Below are 20,280 nucleotides of genomic sequence, written 5' to 3'. Positions count from 1 at the left end.
AACAGTTACTAGGAAGGCCTCGTGGGACGAAACACTAACTTTGATACCATTCCTCTGTCAGTCAAAGCATAGCCTCGGAAAGACCCCACTCCCACACTCCCTACTCACTGTGCAGCTCTCGTTCACTTGAGGTTATCGGCTGCTTTCTTCACTGCATAAGACAAAAGGAGCCAGGAGGCATCGCTGTGGCATTACTGAGGGTCTTCTGGATGAGAAAACAGTCTCATTGGTATGTAGTGTGGGTCAGTTTGATGACTGCTTGATTCATTGTCTACATGAAAAAGGCAGGGGAGGAATACAGCTCTCTTTCGTAGCCATTCGCCCCGACAGCCTGCGTGAGCAGGGCTGGGATTGGAGTGAATAACTCAATAAGTCTGAATGATAGCGAAAGAAAAGGCAGGAAATGGCTCAGACAGGAAATGTAAGAGAGTATAAACACAGACAGAGAGGAAAAAGATTGGTAGGGGGAGAAAAAACGGGGAGAGTGGATATAAGATGAAAAAGTAAGAAAGGGAAAGAACAACAAAGGTAAAGAAAGGGAGGGCCAGTGAGGTGGGGGCCAGCGAGGTGGGCGTTGAGCACAAGAAGGAGATAGAGGGTTTTCATTTGCCCACTGCCAGTTTGCGCCTTTCTGCACTGCAAGTGATAAAAGAGCCAGCCAGCAGAGTCCCCTAATCAAGACAAACCTTCAACCCGAGCAGATGGAGTGAGGGAGGAGGAGGAGGAGGAGAAAGGACAGATAGAGAGAAGGGGGGAAAAGAGAGAGCGAGAGGAAGTGTTATTTGGTCCATATGAGGATGCCGGCGGGATTTATAGAGCAGTTTGTGGTCCGGAGATACAGAGAGACGAAGGGAATTGGGACTGTGGAGTCACTGCAGGCAAGGTGCTCTACTGAAATCTTCAGGCTACTTAAGTGGAGAGAGACGTGGGGATGTCGCTGTGCGCCGGTCTCCTCTGAGTGCTGCTGGGAGATGTTTACGACAGCCAAGACACACCCCATTAATAATATTGCCACTGAACACGCAGCCACTCGCTGCTTGTTTGTATGCGTGTGCTATTGTGTGTCCCTGTGTGCAGAAGTGGTCTACGCGAGCTCAGTCAAGCAGGACACAGCGCGTCTGAAGATCAAATGAGGCTGGCACAAGATTTGGTTGCTGGGGTTAGACTGTGACGTCGGAATATTAGAGTTTAATTCCAAAGTAAGATAAGCGTTCATTTAAAAATTATTTGCACGTGTTGCCTTTGGTTCCAGGTTTCCAAATGTTTGGATTTTGTTTATCTCCTAGTCTGCAGAAAACTGCATGTTGCTCAGACCAAACAGAGAAAAAAAACAAAAAGATGTCACCTGAGCAGTGAAAGAATAACATCTACCTCTGAATCCACCTTGAGGCATGATGCAATCATAGCATCACCTCAACATATCTGAAAGGGTTCACAGATATTGACTTGTTTTTTTACTGTCTGCATCAGCATTTTTAGAACTCAGTCAATAGGAATGCCTTCTCAGACTCAAGAGGAGGCTCAGAAGTGTGTTTTTGTCTCAGATCACTTCATCTACAATCTGAAAGGTTTATATGAAACTCACGCCAAATTACCCCAAAACCGACCCATCGACCCTTAAATCGGAAAAATAATCAGAAAATGACTCAATTCTTGCAACCCTAAAAGTGTATCTTTTATCTATCACTGTATTTTTGATGTATTACATAATTCATAGCTTTCAGTTACGTGACAGGTGCAGAGGCTTGGAGGGCAAAAAGAGCTCAGAAAAGTAGTGACCACCGTTGAACACAACGTGGGGCTGGAGCAGGGGGCTGATATTTTTAATCTTTTTCAAAACAACGCAAGACAACCACAGTAAAACTGAGATATTAAGATAAATTGCAAGTTTTGGGCACTTGTTTTGTGACAATTACAGCACTATTAACACTATTTGGGACACTATTTCCTCAACAGAACTTCAATCCAGTTATGTTTACATATACTGCTTAATTGTATTTTCGATATGGATGGGTCAGTTACGCTGCCGTTTGGGAAGTGAAGGGCAAGAAATTCATCATCAAATCATAGGTGAGCGCTAATTAGCTAACATTAGCTTGTTCACGTTACCTAATGATAGTTTCAGGGTCACTGTCAGTCTGTTACTTTCAGTTTTAAATAGGAGTAATGTTAATACAATATTTTATGGCAGGATTCAGAGAAGTCTATTCTTTTTTTCCCCTAACGGCAGAGTGTCTAATATAGAGAACTAGCATGTATGCTAAAACACTTTAAAAAAAATGCATCTGGCTTGTCCAATGTATCTGTGATATCCATGCCAAATAAAGTCTATCTATCTTTGATTGATCTTTAAGTTTGTAAAAGGTACTCTACATCCCTGGCTTGTATCCTAGTCTGTTAGTGTATTGAATTGAAACACAACTGTCTTAAATTTTAAAATTTCAAAATAAAACTGTCTAAAACACGTATGTGGCAATGGAAACTGATAACATCTCTGTTGCCAACAGGGGTAGAAAGTCTTTCTTGCCAGCCAGGTCGGCAGTTTGTAAGTGCATGACGTCATGTGAAAACTACAAGTATTAAATAAAACTACAATTATTAAGATATGATACAGTGCAATACAATACAATAAAATACAGTACGGTACCGTAATACTGTACGATATAATACTGTACGATATAATACTGTAAGATACGATCTGGCACGATATGATACAATACTGTACAGTATAGTTAGATACGCTTAATTTTCCTCGTAGGACGATTAGTTTTGTATCATTTTTTTTATGATGTCTGCTGTTTAGATTAACAGCTTTTGATGGTGACAGCAACCAAAAACTTCAAAGCAGAAATCAAAACCAACCAATTAGCCTTCAGCTCAGTGTCTCTAACTGTTCATACTTCAATTAAACAGGATAAAGACAAAAGCACTAAGTATTAATAGTGGTAGTAATCCACTGATGCACTTATAGTCATTCCATTTGTTGTTATTTTTTTTAAGTTATTTGAACAATTCAGCTTCAAAGAGATTTTGAGCTGTATCAGTTGGGAAATTTGGGTTTTACATTACAATTCATAGAAGACCAAAGAAATGCACATGAAAGGCAAAACATTGCTGATAGAACTTTCAAAAAGCCTCAAAAATACTGGCTGGCGTTTGATTATGAAATATCTTGTGTGAGCAGTGGCCAAGGGCAAAGATCTCACACAAAACGTAATACAAGTTATGAAAGCTCATAAGATGGTGAATCAGCTTCTTTTTAAAATTAGATAACAACTTTTTTAGGGACCTATATAAAGTGTTCTCAAATACAACTTAATGTGCTGGAGTGTGTCTGTGATCGAGTAGGTGTGAGGGGTGTTTGAGTGACAGCTGCGAGACTTGAAGCTTGTGATGGAATATGTTGTCGCCTTGGGGGAAAGAAGAAAAACAAATGACAAATGGCTGCCCACTTGTGTTTCACTATTTGACTGAGTGCTTTAAAGAAATGTGGACAGAGATAGGCTGATGACAGGGGGGGAAAAAAACTGTGTCTGTCTGCTGGAAAATAAAATGAGAAGGGAGACGTACAGAGACAAAGCGATGGACTGACTCAGGAGAGGAGCTGGAAGATAAAGAGAAGAATGGAGTCAGGCAGAAATTGAACAGAATTGAAGGGATGACGGAGATAAGGAGCGGACTAACAGAGGCGGAAACTAGCAGCAATGGTGGGAGAGAAATGACCTCGGACAGGGAACAAGGAGGGATGAGAAGGAGAACACGAGGAGGGGGGAAGAAGAGGAGAAAAAAAGAGGAGAAAAGGGAGTGTAAAGGAGAGGGTAAGAACAAAGGGAGGGAAGCTTAGACACTCTTTGTCATGTAGGAAGCAGAGTGTGACAGTAACGTGAACCTTAGCTACTCTCTCTTTCTGTCCGCAAACCCCACACACCTTGACAGCATACACACACACACATAACCACACTCACAAACAGCTGCCAGGTCTGACTCAAACACACACACACACACACACATACACAGAAAAAAGAGCGCTGTTGGCATGACTGTGTCTTTCTCTGCAGTACAGATGAAATGAAACAAACAACCCCAGGAGACCGTGTATGACGATAAATCTCCGAGAGGGTGCGTTTGATTCCAAACAGAGGGGCAGGTTTCTCTCATTTTGTACCTGCAGAAGTGTGAGCCGTAATGCAAAACAGATGCAGTTTCAAAGTGAGGGGAGGGCAGAGCCAGATTTCTCTCCAGCTTTGAAGTTGTGTAATGATACACGAATGAGCCGCTTTTTGAAATTAAAGTAATGAACAGTGGTAGGGGGAGAAAAAGGGGGCACTTGAATTAGTAACTTAATTAAAAATATTAAACTTATATAATTATATTGCTGTAACAAGTGGGTGTTTTATGGCTGTGTCTGGTCTCATTACTCCATACACATACACCACTGCTGTACCTTTATTAAGAGGGAAATAAGGAAGTCCAAAGCAAAAGCAATCAAGTGAAGATTAAACACTCCCTACAAATAAAGCACAGTTTAATATTTAATTACAATGATTTTATGGAATTTGCCCAATGTGCCAGCCACTGAAATAGGAATAACTAACAATCATTTGCTTTACTGACTGTATAATCATGATATCACTGAGGCTATTAAATCTGTATCTGTGACAGCAGTGGGTTTGAATTCGTAATTGAACATAATATTTTATTAGCACATCATTTGTTTTGCCTGTTAACCATCACACCACAAAGTACTCAATACTTGCAGAAGGTATAAGTAATCACATTCAAATATATTACTTGTAATAAAAGTAATGCCTCAAAAAAGAAAATGATACCATGTGTTTTATGGTGTATTCATGTATGGAACATATCTACATTTAAGTCAGCCAATCTGGCCGATCTCAGTCTGTCACAGGTATAAATCAGTGTTTACATGAATATCATTTTAGTTCTGTGCTGCTATGAAAATTTATCTTTAGTATAAGTCTGTCCATATAGTCCCAAATGAAAAATGTTCAATAACACAATTTCTTTCCCGAAGAAGACGAGGTGAGCTAAAAACAGATTTCTTGGTTTTTCGTTAACAAGAGGAAACAGGACTAAAAGTATAGTGGTGGCCTGTCAGACATTAAAAATCCATGATATCTTCCCCCACTGTGTCCATCCAATCTGTCTGTCAAAATATAAGCAGGCCAGAGGAGGGGTGTGTGCCCTGCCTGGCAGAGAGTAAGAAAAGCGTGTGAGTGAGTGAGTGAGCAAGTGAGCGAGTGAGTGAGTGAGTGAGTGAGTGTGTGTCTGTTCAAAATGTGCACATGAGCCCAGACGTACCACAAAATGAAACTGAAGAGTTGCTCTTCTTATTTAAAATGTGAAAGTACAAAGAAACGAGTTAGTCCCTAAAATGAATAAATAAATGTGATGAACAATCGGGATCTCAATACTAATCAAAATAAACTTGATTTTACTTCTGGCCATAACCGTGCAGCCCTGTATTATTATATTCTCAACACGGTCTGCAGCACCTGTGGAATAAAGAAACACAAGTCTGCACTTGAATTTGTTGAGAATGTAAAACAACAATGTTACCGGCCGCAAAAGAAGTCTTCTGAGGACCTTTGCGTGCTTTAATCAGCTGAGAAATTAGTAAACAATTAATACGGAAAGTGTCTATGTTAATTTAAACTACAAAGACGACTCATATTATTGGCTGATTTATCGGTAATCTGTAAATGCCCCCCCACCCCCCCCTTAGTATCATATCTGTCTTAAAAAGCCCATAGAGGCAAGGTTCTATTAATGTGACACAACTTGTCAGTGAAACACACACATAAGCGCTGAAATGTCAGCATGTAATCTAGTTTCAAGTGCAAATGGAGTGAAAGTGGCCTTTATTTGGCCTTTTTGTCAAAGCAGGTCTTCTAACCAGAGGGTAAGGGTGTGAAGCGAGCATGGATAGAGTGGATGATCTGCATCACAGACCACCATAAGTGTTTTTCAGCTAAGAGGCCGCTGCGGTGATGAGGTCAAAGTAGGTGAGAGGATGGAGGACCATTTATTTTTTTGATGGGGGGGGGCGGGGGAATTTTTATGGAACCTGGAAGTGTGGTGACAAAACTAAACTCAAAGCTGGAGAAGGATGGTATCCTCCCTAAGCACATTCAGATTTTAATATATTTTCCGTCAAAGGATGTCATAAAACTGCCAGTAAAAACAGAATAAAACTCATAATATTACCAGTTGATGGCTGAAGTACTATGAAGTGTCTTGTACCTCTTAATTTTCCTCAGGCAGGCTTGAGGGGTTCCTCTCAAAATATAATGGAAATGCAGGAAAGTCTAACAAAAGTTATCATGCACGCTCGAGGAAAAGGACACATTTAGAGTATGGTGTGCGGGTGAAAGAGTACTTTCAGGAACAATTTCCAAAAGATGGTTGTTCTTCATAAAGGTTATATGAAAAATACATGGCTGACAATTTTTTTTGCTTAACTTTTAAGAAGTTTCTCAGAAGACATGCTGGTGCTGCACCATCTCCTCCCACACAGTGTTTTCATTTCCACTGAAGTCATATATATTGCACCAATAAATCACCAGAGGGCAGCAACAGCTAGTGAGTGCATGACCCAAGGGAACATAACTGCATGTAAGGAGCACAGTGAGGTAAAATACGACCTTATTCGCACTCTTTCCATTACATGGAGTCCAGGGCGTTGAGTCAAACTTGATCGCACTCCAACCCTCAAATCATTTTAGTGAATATGACGACCCACCCGGCTAACGGATGATGACAGAAAGCGGACGTTCACTGTAGGCTTTGACAGAAATACAAGCAGATTGACAGTGTTCACAGTTTACTATGCTTCAGATGCCTTCAATGCTGACATTGATCCTGGTAGCATTTCAATAATTCATCTCTCTCTTTTTTCCCCATGCCAAATCAACCCAAAAATAACTCCACCTTACCTGTACCTCTTCATTTTTCTAAGGTAACATCAGGCACAAAGGATTGCCTTTGCACTCGAGATAACTGAGTTGGCAGCCGGCAATATGGGATTGCAGAAGTCACTGAATTTCCATAGGCCTAATTATATTGACAAGAGAAGCTGTATTAAATGTGGATGGTTTATATCTGTCCAATACCTGTCACCCTCAATAAGAATAGTATTGGCTCAATACCAATCAGCCGTGTAAAATCAATGCATGGCTTCTTCTTCCATATCAGCTTTGCAAGTCTAGCAGGTCATAAAAATAAGTGTCGATGTGTCTGATGCTTCTCGGTCTGAAAAAATATCCCAAACATTGGAAAGTGACCATCTGAAATGCAATTTTTTTCATATTTGACGCAGGTTTCAGATTTTCCAACCATTGAGTAGTGATAGGCAGTGGTGTAAGCATTACTAGTGTATAAGCCCAAATGATAAAGTTTGTTATCAGTAAGCCTGTTTGTTTCAGTAACCTATACATCTACTGTACTAGTGCTACCAAAAAATTTAATCAATAGGAGCATATCATAAACATAAGCTTGACAAATGTTGGCACAGTGACACATGCATCCGGTCAATTCAATTGTGATATAGCCTTCAAAGTAAACAAAGCTGTAAATTGCTAAGCCTACTTTTGGTCTATTTAATAACTTTTGGTCAAGTAGTTAGATTGAATAGTTTTTCTGTGATTATTTATTTTATTTTAAGTCCAGTGTGTCCAAAAATATGTCTGTAATCTTATGTAGTGGTCCGACTCTCCACTTTAGGAGGTTTAGTTTAGGAATCCAGGCAAAAAAAAAAAAGTGACAGCTAACTAAGATACAGACATGGACAACAACACCAAACAAATAAACGAACCAGACCTCACTAACTTCAAACACATCATCGAACAGTTCATGAGCTCACATGTTCACATAAAAGCAGACAAACAATACATTTGTCGCTCTAAAAAAAACAAGGTCTACCGATTTTAAAAAGCAACGACTCGAGCGCACTGTCAGTGAACGCATCACATTCATTATTAATGACAAAGGTATTTACTGTCATCCAGCGGCCACGGCGGGCACAAACAAACACATTGATTAATCTTACCTTTTGATGCTGCCAGCTTCAGTCACAGGAGGGCAGGGCAGCGCGGCTTGGAGTTGAATATGGAGATAAATTTATTGTAGTCCAATCCGCCTGCCAGCTCATTTTCTTGTAACGGGAAAGTGAAGTTATTAAGAGCAGGACGAGCTGGTCATGGAAACGCAATTTAATCCTCAACATCCTCCGGAACTTCATGGCAAATGTTGACCTCCAAGTAGGTTCATCCAGGGTGGAGGAACAGCCAGGTGAAATGCACCTGTGTAGGTTTTGTTTCAGCAGCATCATTCAGCCAGTCAACTTTCTTTGTATTTAAAAGTGAAGTTGTTTGAAGGAGTGCCGGTCACAGACATCACCGGTATTATGTTTTAATCGTCAATATTATCCAGTAATTATCAAGTAAGCTACCAGGTAGGCCTTCGTCCATGATGGAGGAACAGACAGGTGACTTCTTCAGGTTTTATTATGTTTTTGTGTGTTTCAGCAGTACCATTAAGCCACTCTTTGCATGAACTTCAGCTTAATTTTAGTTTATACCCCGTTTTTCATACTTTTCCTCCTTAATTTCTCTTAATTTTATAGCAAAGTCGAGAAATGGTTTTAGCGGAGTCGTTCAAACAGCGCGCGAGTGTACATGTAGGCTAAACCCCGCCCACACTAAATGAACAACTTTTTATTGGCCGTAACGTTGTGACATATCCGGAAAAGGGTCATACTCTACATCAGGGGTGGGCAACCGGCGGCCCGGGGGCCACATGCGGGCCCCATCAACCCTCAACGTGGCCCTCAGGTCAACTTTTACTCGTCAATTAATCTGGAACATGAAGAAAACATGACAAACTCTGCCATGAAATCATGAAAACCAGAAGTATGTCCATAATAATATTTGATCACTGGCATGTGTTGAGTTAAATTGGAGACAAAATTGACTGTAATCGTTTTTGTATCCTACAAGTTGGCGCCCTGGCAGTGAGAATTCAATTAATGTGGCCCCTTGCTGTGACCAAAGTTGCCCATTCCTGCTCTACATACTTTTCGCTCTTTTATTTTTTATCAGCTCTCATAGAATACCTCTTGTCGATTCAAAATAATTTACCGTAGCATTATAAACACAGATATTGATCTACATAATATTTATGCCTTACCACAAAGGCAACCCTCCAGCATTTGTGGTTTTATGCTTCATTTCCACAACACAAATAGGCTTACTATACAAGAAAAAAGCTCATATGTTTTCACTGTAAACGCACTGTACCTTGGAATTCTTTTTTTCCAGTGAACCTATAAATCAACTTTATCCAGGAGGCATCTGCCCTTTGGCTAACTGCAGCTGGCTGACTGTGGTTTCCTACAAAACCACCAAGAAAGACCGCTTCCTCCAGTTTCATCCTCGGGCATTTATTTATTCATTTATGTGGATCCACCATCAGGGAATACCGAGACACACACATTCAAACACATGCACACACACACACACACACACACACACACACACACACACACACACACACACACACACACTTCACTTTAAAATGTTCAACAATTATGTAATTTAAAGAAATAAAATAAAATCCATGGCAAAGTAAATAAATGCAAAAAATTATATAAGACCTACATTTGATTTCAATCACACTGAGTTAAAGTTTTAATGATCATATATAAATAACTACAAATACCCACATTATAGTGTTTGCTAACTCTATACAACATTTGATGAAGCTTGAAAGACAGTAGTAATACTGAAAACAGCATGTACAGTGACTAGACAATGAGAACAGAACAAATAGAGCTGCTTCTTCCAGATTCTGTTGCCTATATATCAACTGTACATCTGTGTGTTTCTCCTCGTCTTTCAGGCTACGGCATAGGTCTGCCCCAGGGCTCTCCTCTAACCCGAAACGTGTCTGAGTTCGTGAGTCGCTACAAGTCTGATGGCTTCATGGACATGCTACATGACAAATGGTACAAGGTGGTGCCTTGCGGGAAACGAGTCTTTGCCGTCACTGAGGTAAGTCGCCGGCGCGTGGGAGAGTGCGTGTGTTCATGTAGTGTGTGTACGTGTTCGGTGTGTAAAGCAAAGCCTTATGTAGCTGTGCTCCTCTAAATGAGTCTCCCTTTGGGGCACTGACAGGATTGCCTGGCAGCTAAACACACACACCTGACAGTGACACACACAGATGAACACACAGGCTCAGACGTAGACATACAATCACATAAACTCGGGCCTATTTGCTGAGCTCAACTGGAGTTAGAGGCACGTACTGTCTGAGTGAAGATACTTATTTCTGTCTAGTGTGTGTGCTAAAGCAAAGTACTTTGAGTTCTCGCCCTCCTTTTATAAAAAAAAAAAACAAAAGTGTGAATCTCTAGATAGAGCGCACTGTCTGTAGTCTATCTATATTTGTTGTCTGTGAGCCGAGCAGCAATTCAACTCCCTTTGGCCATGCCTTTTAAATCCCACTTCAAAGCTGGATCATATTATGAAAACACAATTACACAGTCGTAGGTTTCTCCGAATGAAACAGAACCTTAACTTCACCCTGCATTAGAAACTTATTACCATTTGTACTATACAACGGCAGAGAGTGGGCTACTCTCAAACAATGTGGGTGTTAGTGCGACTGCGATCTCGCCCTCTGGATTGGGAGCAAAAGGAGGTCACTGTTGTCGCTGATGAATTCGCAGAGTCAGCATGGGGCTAATTGCCATCAGAGGCAGCCCAGAAATGAGCCGGGTGAAGGGAACATGATTAGAGAGCACCGCTGTCTGTTTCCACTTCCTCCGGGCCCTTGAAAACCTCATAAGAGATAGACAATGTGTCCAGCGGAATGTGGGCGAACAAAATGGGAACAAACTGCTCCTCAATTAAGCATCACTAAGTGCTCTTTCTTACTATCACTCTCAGTTTTCTTTCCCCTCTCAGCTCTTTACGCTTTCCATGTCTCCTACTTCGCTTCTACTTTCCTTTCCAGGCATGTCTTTTACGCTCTTGCCCTCTCTTCTTTATTCTATTCTTATGGGCTTACACAGCTAAAGTAGACATACAGAAGCTGAATATCAATTGCATATTCGTACAGAGCGGCCTGAATAGTAATTATGTAAATACAAATCATCAATCTCTGCATTTTTTGTTTTCTTTTATATTAAGTTTTTACTAATCTGTGTCACCACTACCACCCCACCCTCTCTTTTCTCCTCTCCTGTCGCCGCCCCCCCTCCCTTAGACTCTACAGATGGGGATCCAGCATTTCTCGGGCCTGTTCGTGCTGCTGTGTATGGGGGTGGGTGGAGCCTTGCTGACCTTGGCAGGTGAACACACCTTCTATCACCTGGTCATCCCACGCCTCCGGCGCACGCACACACTGCAGTACTGGCTGCACACGAGCCAGGTGAGTGGAAACACTACGCACGTGGTGGAGAGTGGAAACATGCTCATGCACGCAAAAAGTAAAGAGACAACGGAAGGGGAAAAGATGCACAACTTTAACCTTCACATTACTCATATATGAACGTGCACAAGCATATGAGAACAGTCACACACACACACACACACACACACACACACACACACACACACCAGCATATTCTTATTTCTAAGAAGTCCTATTTGCAGCTAACATACGCCCTCTAGTGTTAAAAACTCATAATAACAGCCAAGACTGGGAAACATCAAATTTTTACTAAAAGATAAAAATATACTTATTTCTGATAATCTACTATGGAATTCCAACTACATAATTTAGCATCTCTGCTCTTTAAACTAACCTCTGTCATATTTTAAAATTAAATAATAAAAAAAAAAGTTGAGTAAAAAAAGGAACAACTGCTGGAGTAGAAAACTGCTGCTGTTTTTATTCACCTTTTGCACTGTGAGCACCTATCGTGTCTTCTTTAAAGAGACTATTTTTTTGCATTTATCTCAGCCTGTGGACTCTTTTGTGACTTTTAAGCACGGTTGAATTGGTGTACGGGTATCTTCTCTACCTTTTTTTCACATTTTCCTCCAGTACTAACACACGCAATAGTCACTTTTTGATGCCTCTGAGTTTGCGCAGTTTCACAGCACCTCAACGTATTTGAATATCAGAAAATGATTAAAAACTCACACTGGCAAACATTTATAAACTGCTTCATGACCACTTATAAAATATTTAGCCTTTCTTTGGCTTTTCCTCACAGATCCAGTTGATTTATCTTACTGATATTTGATTGTACATTTTCTTTTACCTCGTCTTACTCCATGCAAAGCAATTTTTGAAATGTGCATATCTAAATGTGCATTTGCAATTTGTTATTTGGTTAAAAAAAAATTATACATAGAAATTAAAAAAAGAACAGTAGTCTATTTTTATGCACAAATTGTTATTGAATTCTTGTGTTTTAGGCTATGAACATCAAAGGGAACACTAATTGACAATCTAAAGGTCATATTTTGTTATTTATGAAACTCCAGCTATTACCAAACGAGGCGCCTGTGATGATATTTTTTAATTAAAAAATGGAAGTGGTACTATCAGTGTGAATATTACTCTGAATGTTTGTTTTCAACATCCTTCCTAAACGGTAACAAGTGCTGGGAAGCCTCCTGCGTCCATCACAAACCAGCTCAGCTTCTCTGAGAAGACCACGTCTCGGTTAGTCACTGAAGATAAAAACCCATCAAGAGCGAAAGTGTCCCTTTCTCTCAGACACCTGAAGACATGTTTAAAGATCCAAGGAAGCATAGTCATACATTAGAACTCAAGGTGTTTCTTTTCAGCCTAACCTAAGGACTTTGATAGTTAAAATTTAAAAAAAAAAAAGTGTAAAGTGACTGAAACCTTAACCTCTCCTAAGCTTTAAGAAGAAAAGAACGGTCTCCCTCTGAATCTCAATCCCTTGATTTAATTATTCAAAGCAGCACCACAGCAGGATTTGTGAGGAATCTTACAAGTCCCGTACGTCATCTGGCTAAAATAACCGCTCTTACAAATTAAACTTCATCATCTCTGCTGATTTAATTCAGAGCTGATGATTGATTAAAAAAAAAATCAGATAACTAATCAGCAGCTGGAGTTTTATGTTTTATCTTTTCTACTTTCAGAAAATTCACCGAGCCCTCCACACCACGTACGAGGACGTTGGGAAGGAGCTGAGCGGCCTCGATGAAAAGTAATGAAGTCATTAACTTACTTTAGAATCTGCACTCTGTAATTGCTTTAATTAAACAACATTATTTATGTACAGGAAGATGATGTTTTAGTTGTTTTGTTTCCATTGTAAGAATGTGCTTTATTCTGTCTTTTTTCAATCAATAACCTTAAATCTGACAATTTTTAAAGAAAATAATAAAATATTTAGTATTTAGACAAAGAAAAAAAGAAAGCACTCTCATGTTTTAAAGTTAATGTGAAAGTACAGCCAGCAGTTGGCCACCTTATGGCGAACACTGCATTCATATGGTGTCAGAAAAATTAATTTTCAGAATAACAATTCAGTCAGAATAACAATTCAAATCTGAAAGAGTTGTGGTTACTGATTTGCTGATTTGACCAACTTGATGTCATAATACACAAAAAGATCAAAAACTAGTAAGTAAACAGATGAGGACTGGTCAGAAATGTTTTATAAATAGCATTTTCATATCTATTTCAGCCCATGTGTTGAGTGATATGTTTGTAGGCTGTTGCTAATTGTTGCCATTCTCATAGAAGAACCTAGAACAGTACAGAGCATTAAAATAACACACATCTTCTTTTTAAAGCATGCATGTTGTTCATCATTTACAGCAGTATTTCAGATCAGATCCTTCTTATACAGTTTGTATTTGTGTTTGCAGTTTGTTTGTATCTAAATATATTCATGCATTCTGTTGTGAAGTATTTCTCACTGGATATGTGCTCTTTGCTCTGATCCTCCTCTCTTTCACTAGCCCCTCCTCTTGTATCTCAGAGAACTGCACCCTGCACAGGAAACAGCATCACCCTCCACCCGGGTCTCCTCCAAACTCCCCCGACGCTTCCACCACAGCCGGAGACACCAACAACTCCTCCCCATCGCATGAGCCCAAGGAGAAACGTGTGCACTTCGACCTGGAGACCCTACACAGCTACCGCCTGCGCACACACACCGCCTCTGTGCGCGGCAGGCCCGGCATGGTGGGCCGACCTGGGCTCGGTCTTGGAGGCTTCGGGCTAGGCGGCATGGGGAGTTTCGCCTCCCCTCCGCAGATTAGCCTCCATGCTAACGGGGGGCCGGTGTCTACACTGGCGTCCTCTGGCTTGGTTCTCTCTCCGCTGGGAAACAGGGCGGCTCAGACCAGCATGTGGGAGGGGGAGCTCCAGGACCTGCAGGGGAAGATCGAGACGTTCAGGACCCAGCTGAGGGAGGCTCTGGCCAGGAGGGCTGAGATCCAGAGCAGCCTGGAGAGGGAGAGGAGCGGTCTTGTGCGCAGGGACACCAGTCTGGAAAGGGAGAGGGACAGGCAGAGGATACAGACTATTAACACGGACAGAAGCAGCTCCACTCAGCCGAAACTCCCCGAGAGAGACAGGACCAGCCAACTGCAAACCCTGAACAATCAGCAGACAGGGAGAGCCAACCAATCAGGCGGTCCTGGGACTCTGGAGCAAGGCAGGAGCAGCCAATTAAACACAGTTAACAGTTTGGACAGAGGGAGAGCCAACCAATTACGCTCTGTCAACACTCTGGCAGGAGAGAGGACTGTCCATTCACGCACTTCCACAAGTTTGGAGCGAAGTCGAGTCAACCAACCAGGCGCTGGAAATGTTACTGTCCAATCACGGAACACGTCTAGCCTGGACAGACAGAAGGCTAACCTGTCGAGCACGCTGAACACTTTGGACAGGACAAAAACCAACCAATCAGGTGTAAGCAGTGGAACTTGAATGTCTTTGAGAGGACCCTGATGTGCGGGATTTACAGGTGGAGCTCGCATAGCCGTGGGAAGATGGCTTTGTTGGAATGGGTTGAGTTTAGGGCACGCTTGCTGAATAAACACGGTATAGTTTAACTCACGCCATCACTCAATGTTACCTCCTAATATTCACCCTCCACACTCTCTCAAACTCCAAACTAAAACCTTAAACTGCAATCAAAGGACAAGTAAAAGTTAACAGTCCGTGGAATCATAAAAATCTATCTGAGCTGTGGAATTAAAGCCAAAAGTTCAGATGTGAGAAAAGTTTCATAATAACCAGGCTAACAATGCTCAATCAGTGCTCATGGAGATGACAAGTAATTCATATGTGGAACCATCAACCACAGCTGTTTGACAAATGAAAGCTGATTAACAGTAAGGCCTCTTAGAACGTCTGAGGAGGCCTGCAAGCACACAAAGACGCAACGCCACAAGAGCACAGAGACGTCAAAGTGAGCCCGAATGTCAAAAGACCGAAAACTAAAACCTCATTTTTACAAACGCACATGCATCAATCATCCTTTTGAACATGAGTGCAAGCGGCAGAAAATGTAACAATGAAAAGTATTATAAGTAATAACTTCCCAAAAAATGTGAAAAATAAAAGAAGAAAGTCTGTAGAAGCCCAGAAACAATGTACCAATGAGAAACAAAGACCGCATCATCACGCTCATACCTTGTGTTTGTTTGTTTGTATTGTCCTCACCATGGTAACAACTAAAGAATTAACCAACTAAATACTTCTATGTCAAACACACTGCCTGGCAGATTGCTGTTCATTGTGAGCCTGGTTCAACAGCCTGAGCCTGCTTTTTGCTCATGATTTCTGCATCTTTTCTTGCCACTGTAACTTTGCTAAATGTTGCTAAGTGCTGCGCTCATGATGGATTAACGTTGGGTCTTTGTAATATAGCAATGAGTAAGGTCTTTTTACCTGCTCTTTTGTTATTTTACATAACAAAGAGTACGGCATTTTACCTGCTTTTTGTTGAGTGTCTCGAGTAACATTGGCGCTCCAAATAAAGATTGAATGAAGTTTCGCAAACTTGCGAGCCTTGCACCATCAAACTGATCCGTTCCCTAACAGAAGCTTTGATTTGCTAATTTTCCTCTGATTGCATGAGTTCCATTTCTACCATGTGACTCCAGTGTTACTGTGAAAGTAAACAAGTCATAATAAGGAGTGACACTCAGACTGTTAAAGCTGTTTCATCGTGTGGTCACATCTGTGGTTCAAAAAACTGACCTTCATATATTTTTAAAGAGACAGAAGACATTCTAAGAACGTATGATGGTGTTTTCATTAACCTTCAACATGCTGCAGCATTTTTAAGTTCAGTATTTTCGATTACGATCCAGGTTATGTTTTGCCCTTCAGTTTTGACTCCCCTTCTTTTGTTTCAACCTCCAATTAATCTCTTGTGCGTCCATTAACTTTATGCAATACTAAATCACTAGCAGTAGCCCTTTAAGGAAAAATCCCTGCACTTGCCTAGGTCGGGTGTTTTTTTTTTGTTGCAGATCCAATCACACTTATTGTTGTTATTTGTGCATCATTCGCTGCAAGCATGGATCACCGATTTGTATTCGGGGTATCAGTGCTTCAAATAGCTTTCCCTTCTGCTGTAGTAGTAGTGTAAATCTAGATTCTATTTCAAAGAGGGTGTCAGTGTCATGTTTGTGTGACGAAATGGAAAAAAGTGAGATCGGATAAAAGTTCTAATGTTAGTCTCAAATTCCCAAACTGTTACATGTTTTTCTTGTGAGGTCAACACATGCCATTCATTACGAATGAAAATGTTTGTCGTGTTCATCACTAAGGAAACGCATCATGAGTCTGCCAACTTGCAAATATTGCACTAGGCTGTATTTTGCATGGATTCACACTGTAAGGATGTTTACAAATTCACTATCTCTGCAGATCTGAGTGAGCTCCGATGAGCGAGACTTCACGTGGTGTTTTTTTGTCATAACATTTTTTGAAATAGACTTTTACACCTTTTGCACTCAGATAAAGCATCATATTTTTGCTTTCTAAAAAAAAAAAAAAAAAGTGGAGTAAGTGTGATACGTGATGTCAAAAACCTGGATTGATGGGATGAAAAGAGACAGAGAGAGAATCTGTGCAGAGGCGGACTGGATTGGATTTTTATTCAATAACTCAGCCAACCAGCAGAGGGCGCTGTAGCCCTGCTTCCCACGGCTATGGACAAACGGAGAGTTTTGTGGATTGAGATTTGAGCCAAACAAATCAGCTGAACGTGATACTGCTCTCACTGAAAGCGAACTTTCAAAGTGCTACTGGTTGTACATTTAAACGTTTCAAACGTCGCTGTGGTGTGAAGTGGTCGTGTTCACATGCCATGGTGTCTGAGGAAAAAAAAAAAATCTATTTTATTTTATTCTTCAAAGAGAAAGAGCTTGTTGTACTTGATATATAAACAAATACTTTTCAATCTATCCCTTATAAAAAAAAAAGAATTGTATCAGCATATTATTGAATTTTATCATAATGACCATTCTCATGTTTTGAAATAAACATTTATATACTTATCTACTTGCATGATCTCATATTTTGAGTGTAAATGGACGCTATGACAACACTGTCCTAAAGCTTTATTTGAGAACACTGAGCACATGACTGAGACATTTGGCCTCAATCAAACACAGCTATTAAAACACCTTGTGCACAAGTGTTCAGTCAATAAAATAAATGTTTACAAATCTAATTCAAAGGACTCCTTCACACAGGCAGAATCCAAAGAAAGTACTGGAGCAAACAAATCACTAACAGAAACTGTATTAAGGTGAAAAGTGTACAAGTATTTTGCAGATAGGTTTCATCTATGTTTGTAGAAGATATCTTCAAATTGCCCACAAATGACATTTGCATAAATCACCAGGAGAATATGAGAGGTTAGAAAATAAAGAGTGCATCGAGAAGGCTGTGGCTCAGTTGATAGAGTCAGTCGACGCTCGACTGCAAGGTCAGGGTTCAATTCCCAGCTCCTGCAGCCACATGCGATGTGCTTGGGAAAGACACTTAACCCCCAATTGCTCCTGCTGCTTTGTCAGCAGCGTATGAATGTGAATGGGATTAGTTCCTTCTTTACATATCAGCCTCTGTCATCAGTGTACGATGTGACCTGTGGTGTAAAAGTGCTTTGAGTAGTAAGGAGGCTATGTCAATGAACCATATTCAAGTACATCTTGCCAAATTGTAAAAGACTGATTTTAACCCATCAGTTCATTGAGAATGGAAAAAATAGCATCTGTTGTATCACTATATAGTTTTTATACATGATGTGTGTCATAAAGTTACAGGTAACAGGTTTGTTAGGACCAGTACAGTCATTTCTAAGCCGCCACAGCCCTCACTATACACATGAACTTGTATCTACATACACTAAACACACCGCCTCTTTTAAAAAAATATAGATCTCAAAAATGTTAGCTGCAAAAAGGACAGAATATTGTTTTTTTGTGTGTGTAACAACACTAAAGAACTAGCAAGTGTCTTTTAAAGAGGAACTCATTCAAAGTGATACTGTAACTTGAAACTTCCAAATATCTGATGTCTGGTGTGAATTCATTTTCAGCCTCATGTTTAGCAGGAAGTCCTCTGACAAAATTCAAATAGCTGGGCCCCTTATGGCCGAGTATATGGGCCACCCGCAGATGGCATTTAATAATATCAATACATGGGTGTTGGATGTGAAAACAAAATAGGCTCAGGCTTATACAATTCAAGTCAAGTCAAAGTTTATCTATGAAGCACCTTTAAAACATCATCAGTTGACCAAAGTGCTGATCATTTATAAGAAGAGGGGTTACATTTTGATACATGCAACAATGATAAAATATGTTGTGTTAATAATGGTGAGTAATTTGGTTAAAAAAAAAGGTGATCATTGCTTAAATTTTGAATGAACATTGTTTAACCTAATTTTAACCCCACCCCCCAATGTCTCTGGGGCCCAGAAAGACCCCCCTTATGGGCGGCCTTGCTTTTGAGTGATATAATGCAGCACAGTGAAATGCAGGGATAGGATCAGATGTATAAAGTTTATATAAATGATGTCCTGCATCTATAAATCTACATCTGATTTAAGGTGACAAATGGATTACTTAAGAATTGATCTATTTAGAAATAATGGGAGCTTATGTTGTTTATCCTATCAGAAAACTGGTTTGAACTTGAATGGCCCTGAAATGAACCACTGTGTCACAAGGTAACTTATTGAGTCTTGAATCCTGAAAAGAGACATCTACTTTTATCTGCTGTGAACACAAGTCCTGAATCCTGAAGTCCCATTGAACTAAAGTGTCCCAGACTCCCTGAAAGAAACCCCAGTATTCCTGAGGCCTCTTATGTCTTATGAGGACATTCAAGTACCGCTCCATCTGGGGGGTTAACAGCATTGCTTAACTTGTCGTGTAATGGCAGCGTTGAGCCACACAGAGGCACTTGAACGTCTCCCTGTGGGCAGACCAAATGTAGAGTGCAGATACCTGCAGAGAGCGACTTCCTGTTGGGGAATGTGTGATGAAAACGTTTCTCCCATTGAGCTGTTTGATGCTAAAGATAGGCAACCTTTTGGATGTGTGTCATGTATTACCTGAGTCTGTGTTTGTGTTTGTGCTCTCGTGTATATTTGCCAGTCAGTCACACTTCAGTCCCCACATGAAGCAGTGGCCTAGATTACATGCCAGAGTGACCCATTGTTACACATTTCATCTGTAGTGTTTCACAGTCATGTATTTAATATTCAAGGTGCACATTTTTTAACCACATTATCACAGCAACATTATTTCTCTGACACAGTGGAAAAAAACTGAAGCGTGTACATGACACCTGACACTTACTGAAGAGAGAATTGAAATTGATACCGCAAATATAATTCTTCAGTACCGATGAGAGCTAACAGCGTGTGGGATGTTTGAAGAGGATGATGGAGAGAGAGAGAGAGAGAGAGAGAGATGGGAGAAGCATGCTGATGATTTAGCACTGCTGCATCGACCAGACTGTATAAAGTGAAGATAATCACACGGAGATGAAGCCAATCAAACACATGTTCGCGAGCCCTCGCACATGCCTAGATCCGCCCTTGTGATAAAATAAACAATAGACTCTTTGTCAGGTGTCGGGGGGGGTGGAGGGGATGAGTTGCTTAAAAAAAATCAATCAGATTGTATGCAGGTTTTGTGCATGCACAATACTCAGCAGAAATCTACCTAAGTAGAAGCTTTCATGCAACTTATAAGTTAAATGTCTGTTTTTTGTCTGCTATTTGTTTGT

At 40.6% G+C, this 20,280-nt stretch overlaps 1 protein-coding gene across 1 annotated transcript in view; it reads left to right on the top strand.

Moving 5' to 3' along the window:
• Positions 1 to 16,546, top strand: part of grin3ba (glutamate receptor, ionotropic, N-methyl-D-aspartate 3Ba) — an 84,259-nt gene extending 67,713 nt beyond the window's left edge. The window contains exons 9-12 of the mRNA XM_020627030.3: positions 9,919 to 10,070; positions 11,287 to 11,451; positions 13,146 to 13,213; positions 13,974 to 16,546. Coding sequence (XP_020482686.1) covers positions 9,919 to 10,070; positions 11,287 to 11,451; positions 13,146 to 13,213; positions 13,974 to 14,949 — 1,361 coding nt within the window. The 3' untranslated portion in view covers positions 14,950 to 16,546. The remainder of the gene's footprint in view (positions 1 to 9,918; positions 10,071 to 11,286; positions 11,452 to 13,145; positions 13,214 to 13,973) is intronic.
• Positions 16,547 to 20,280: the final 3,734 nt, after the last annotated feature.

This window comes from Labrus bergylta, chromosome 18 (assembly GCF_963930695.1).
Source record: "Labrus bergylta chromosome 18, fLabBer1.1, whole genome shotgun sequence".
NCBI lineage: Eukaryota > Metazoa > Chordata > Actinopteri > Labriformes > Labridae > Labrus > Labrus bergylta.
This window is presented reverse-complemented; position numbering and strand designations above follow the sequence as displayed.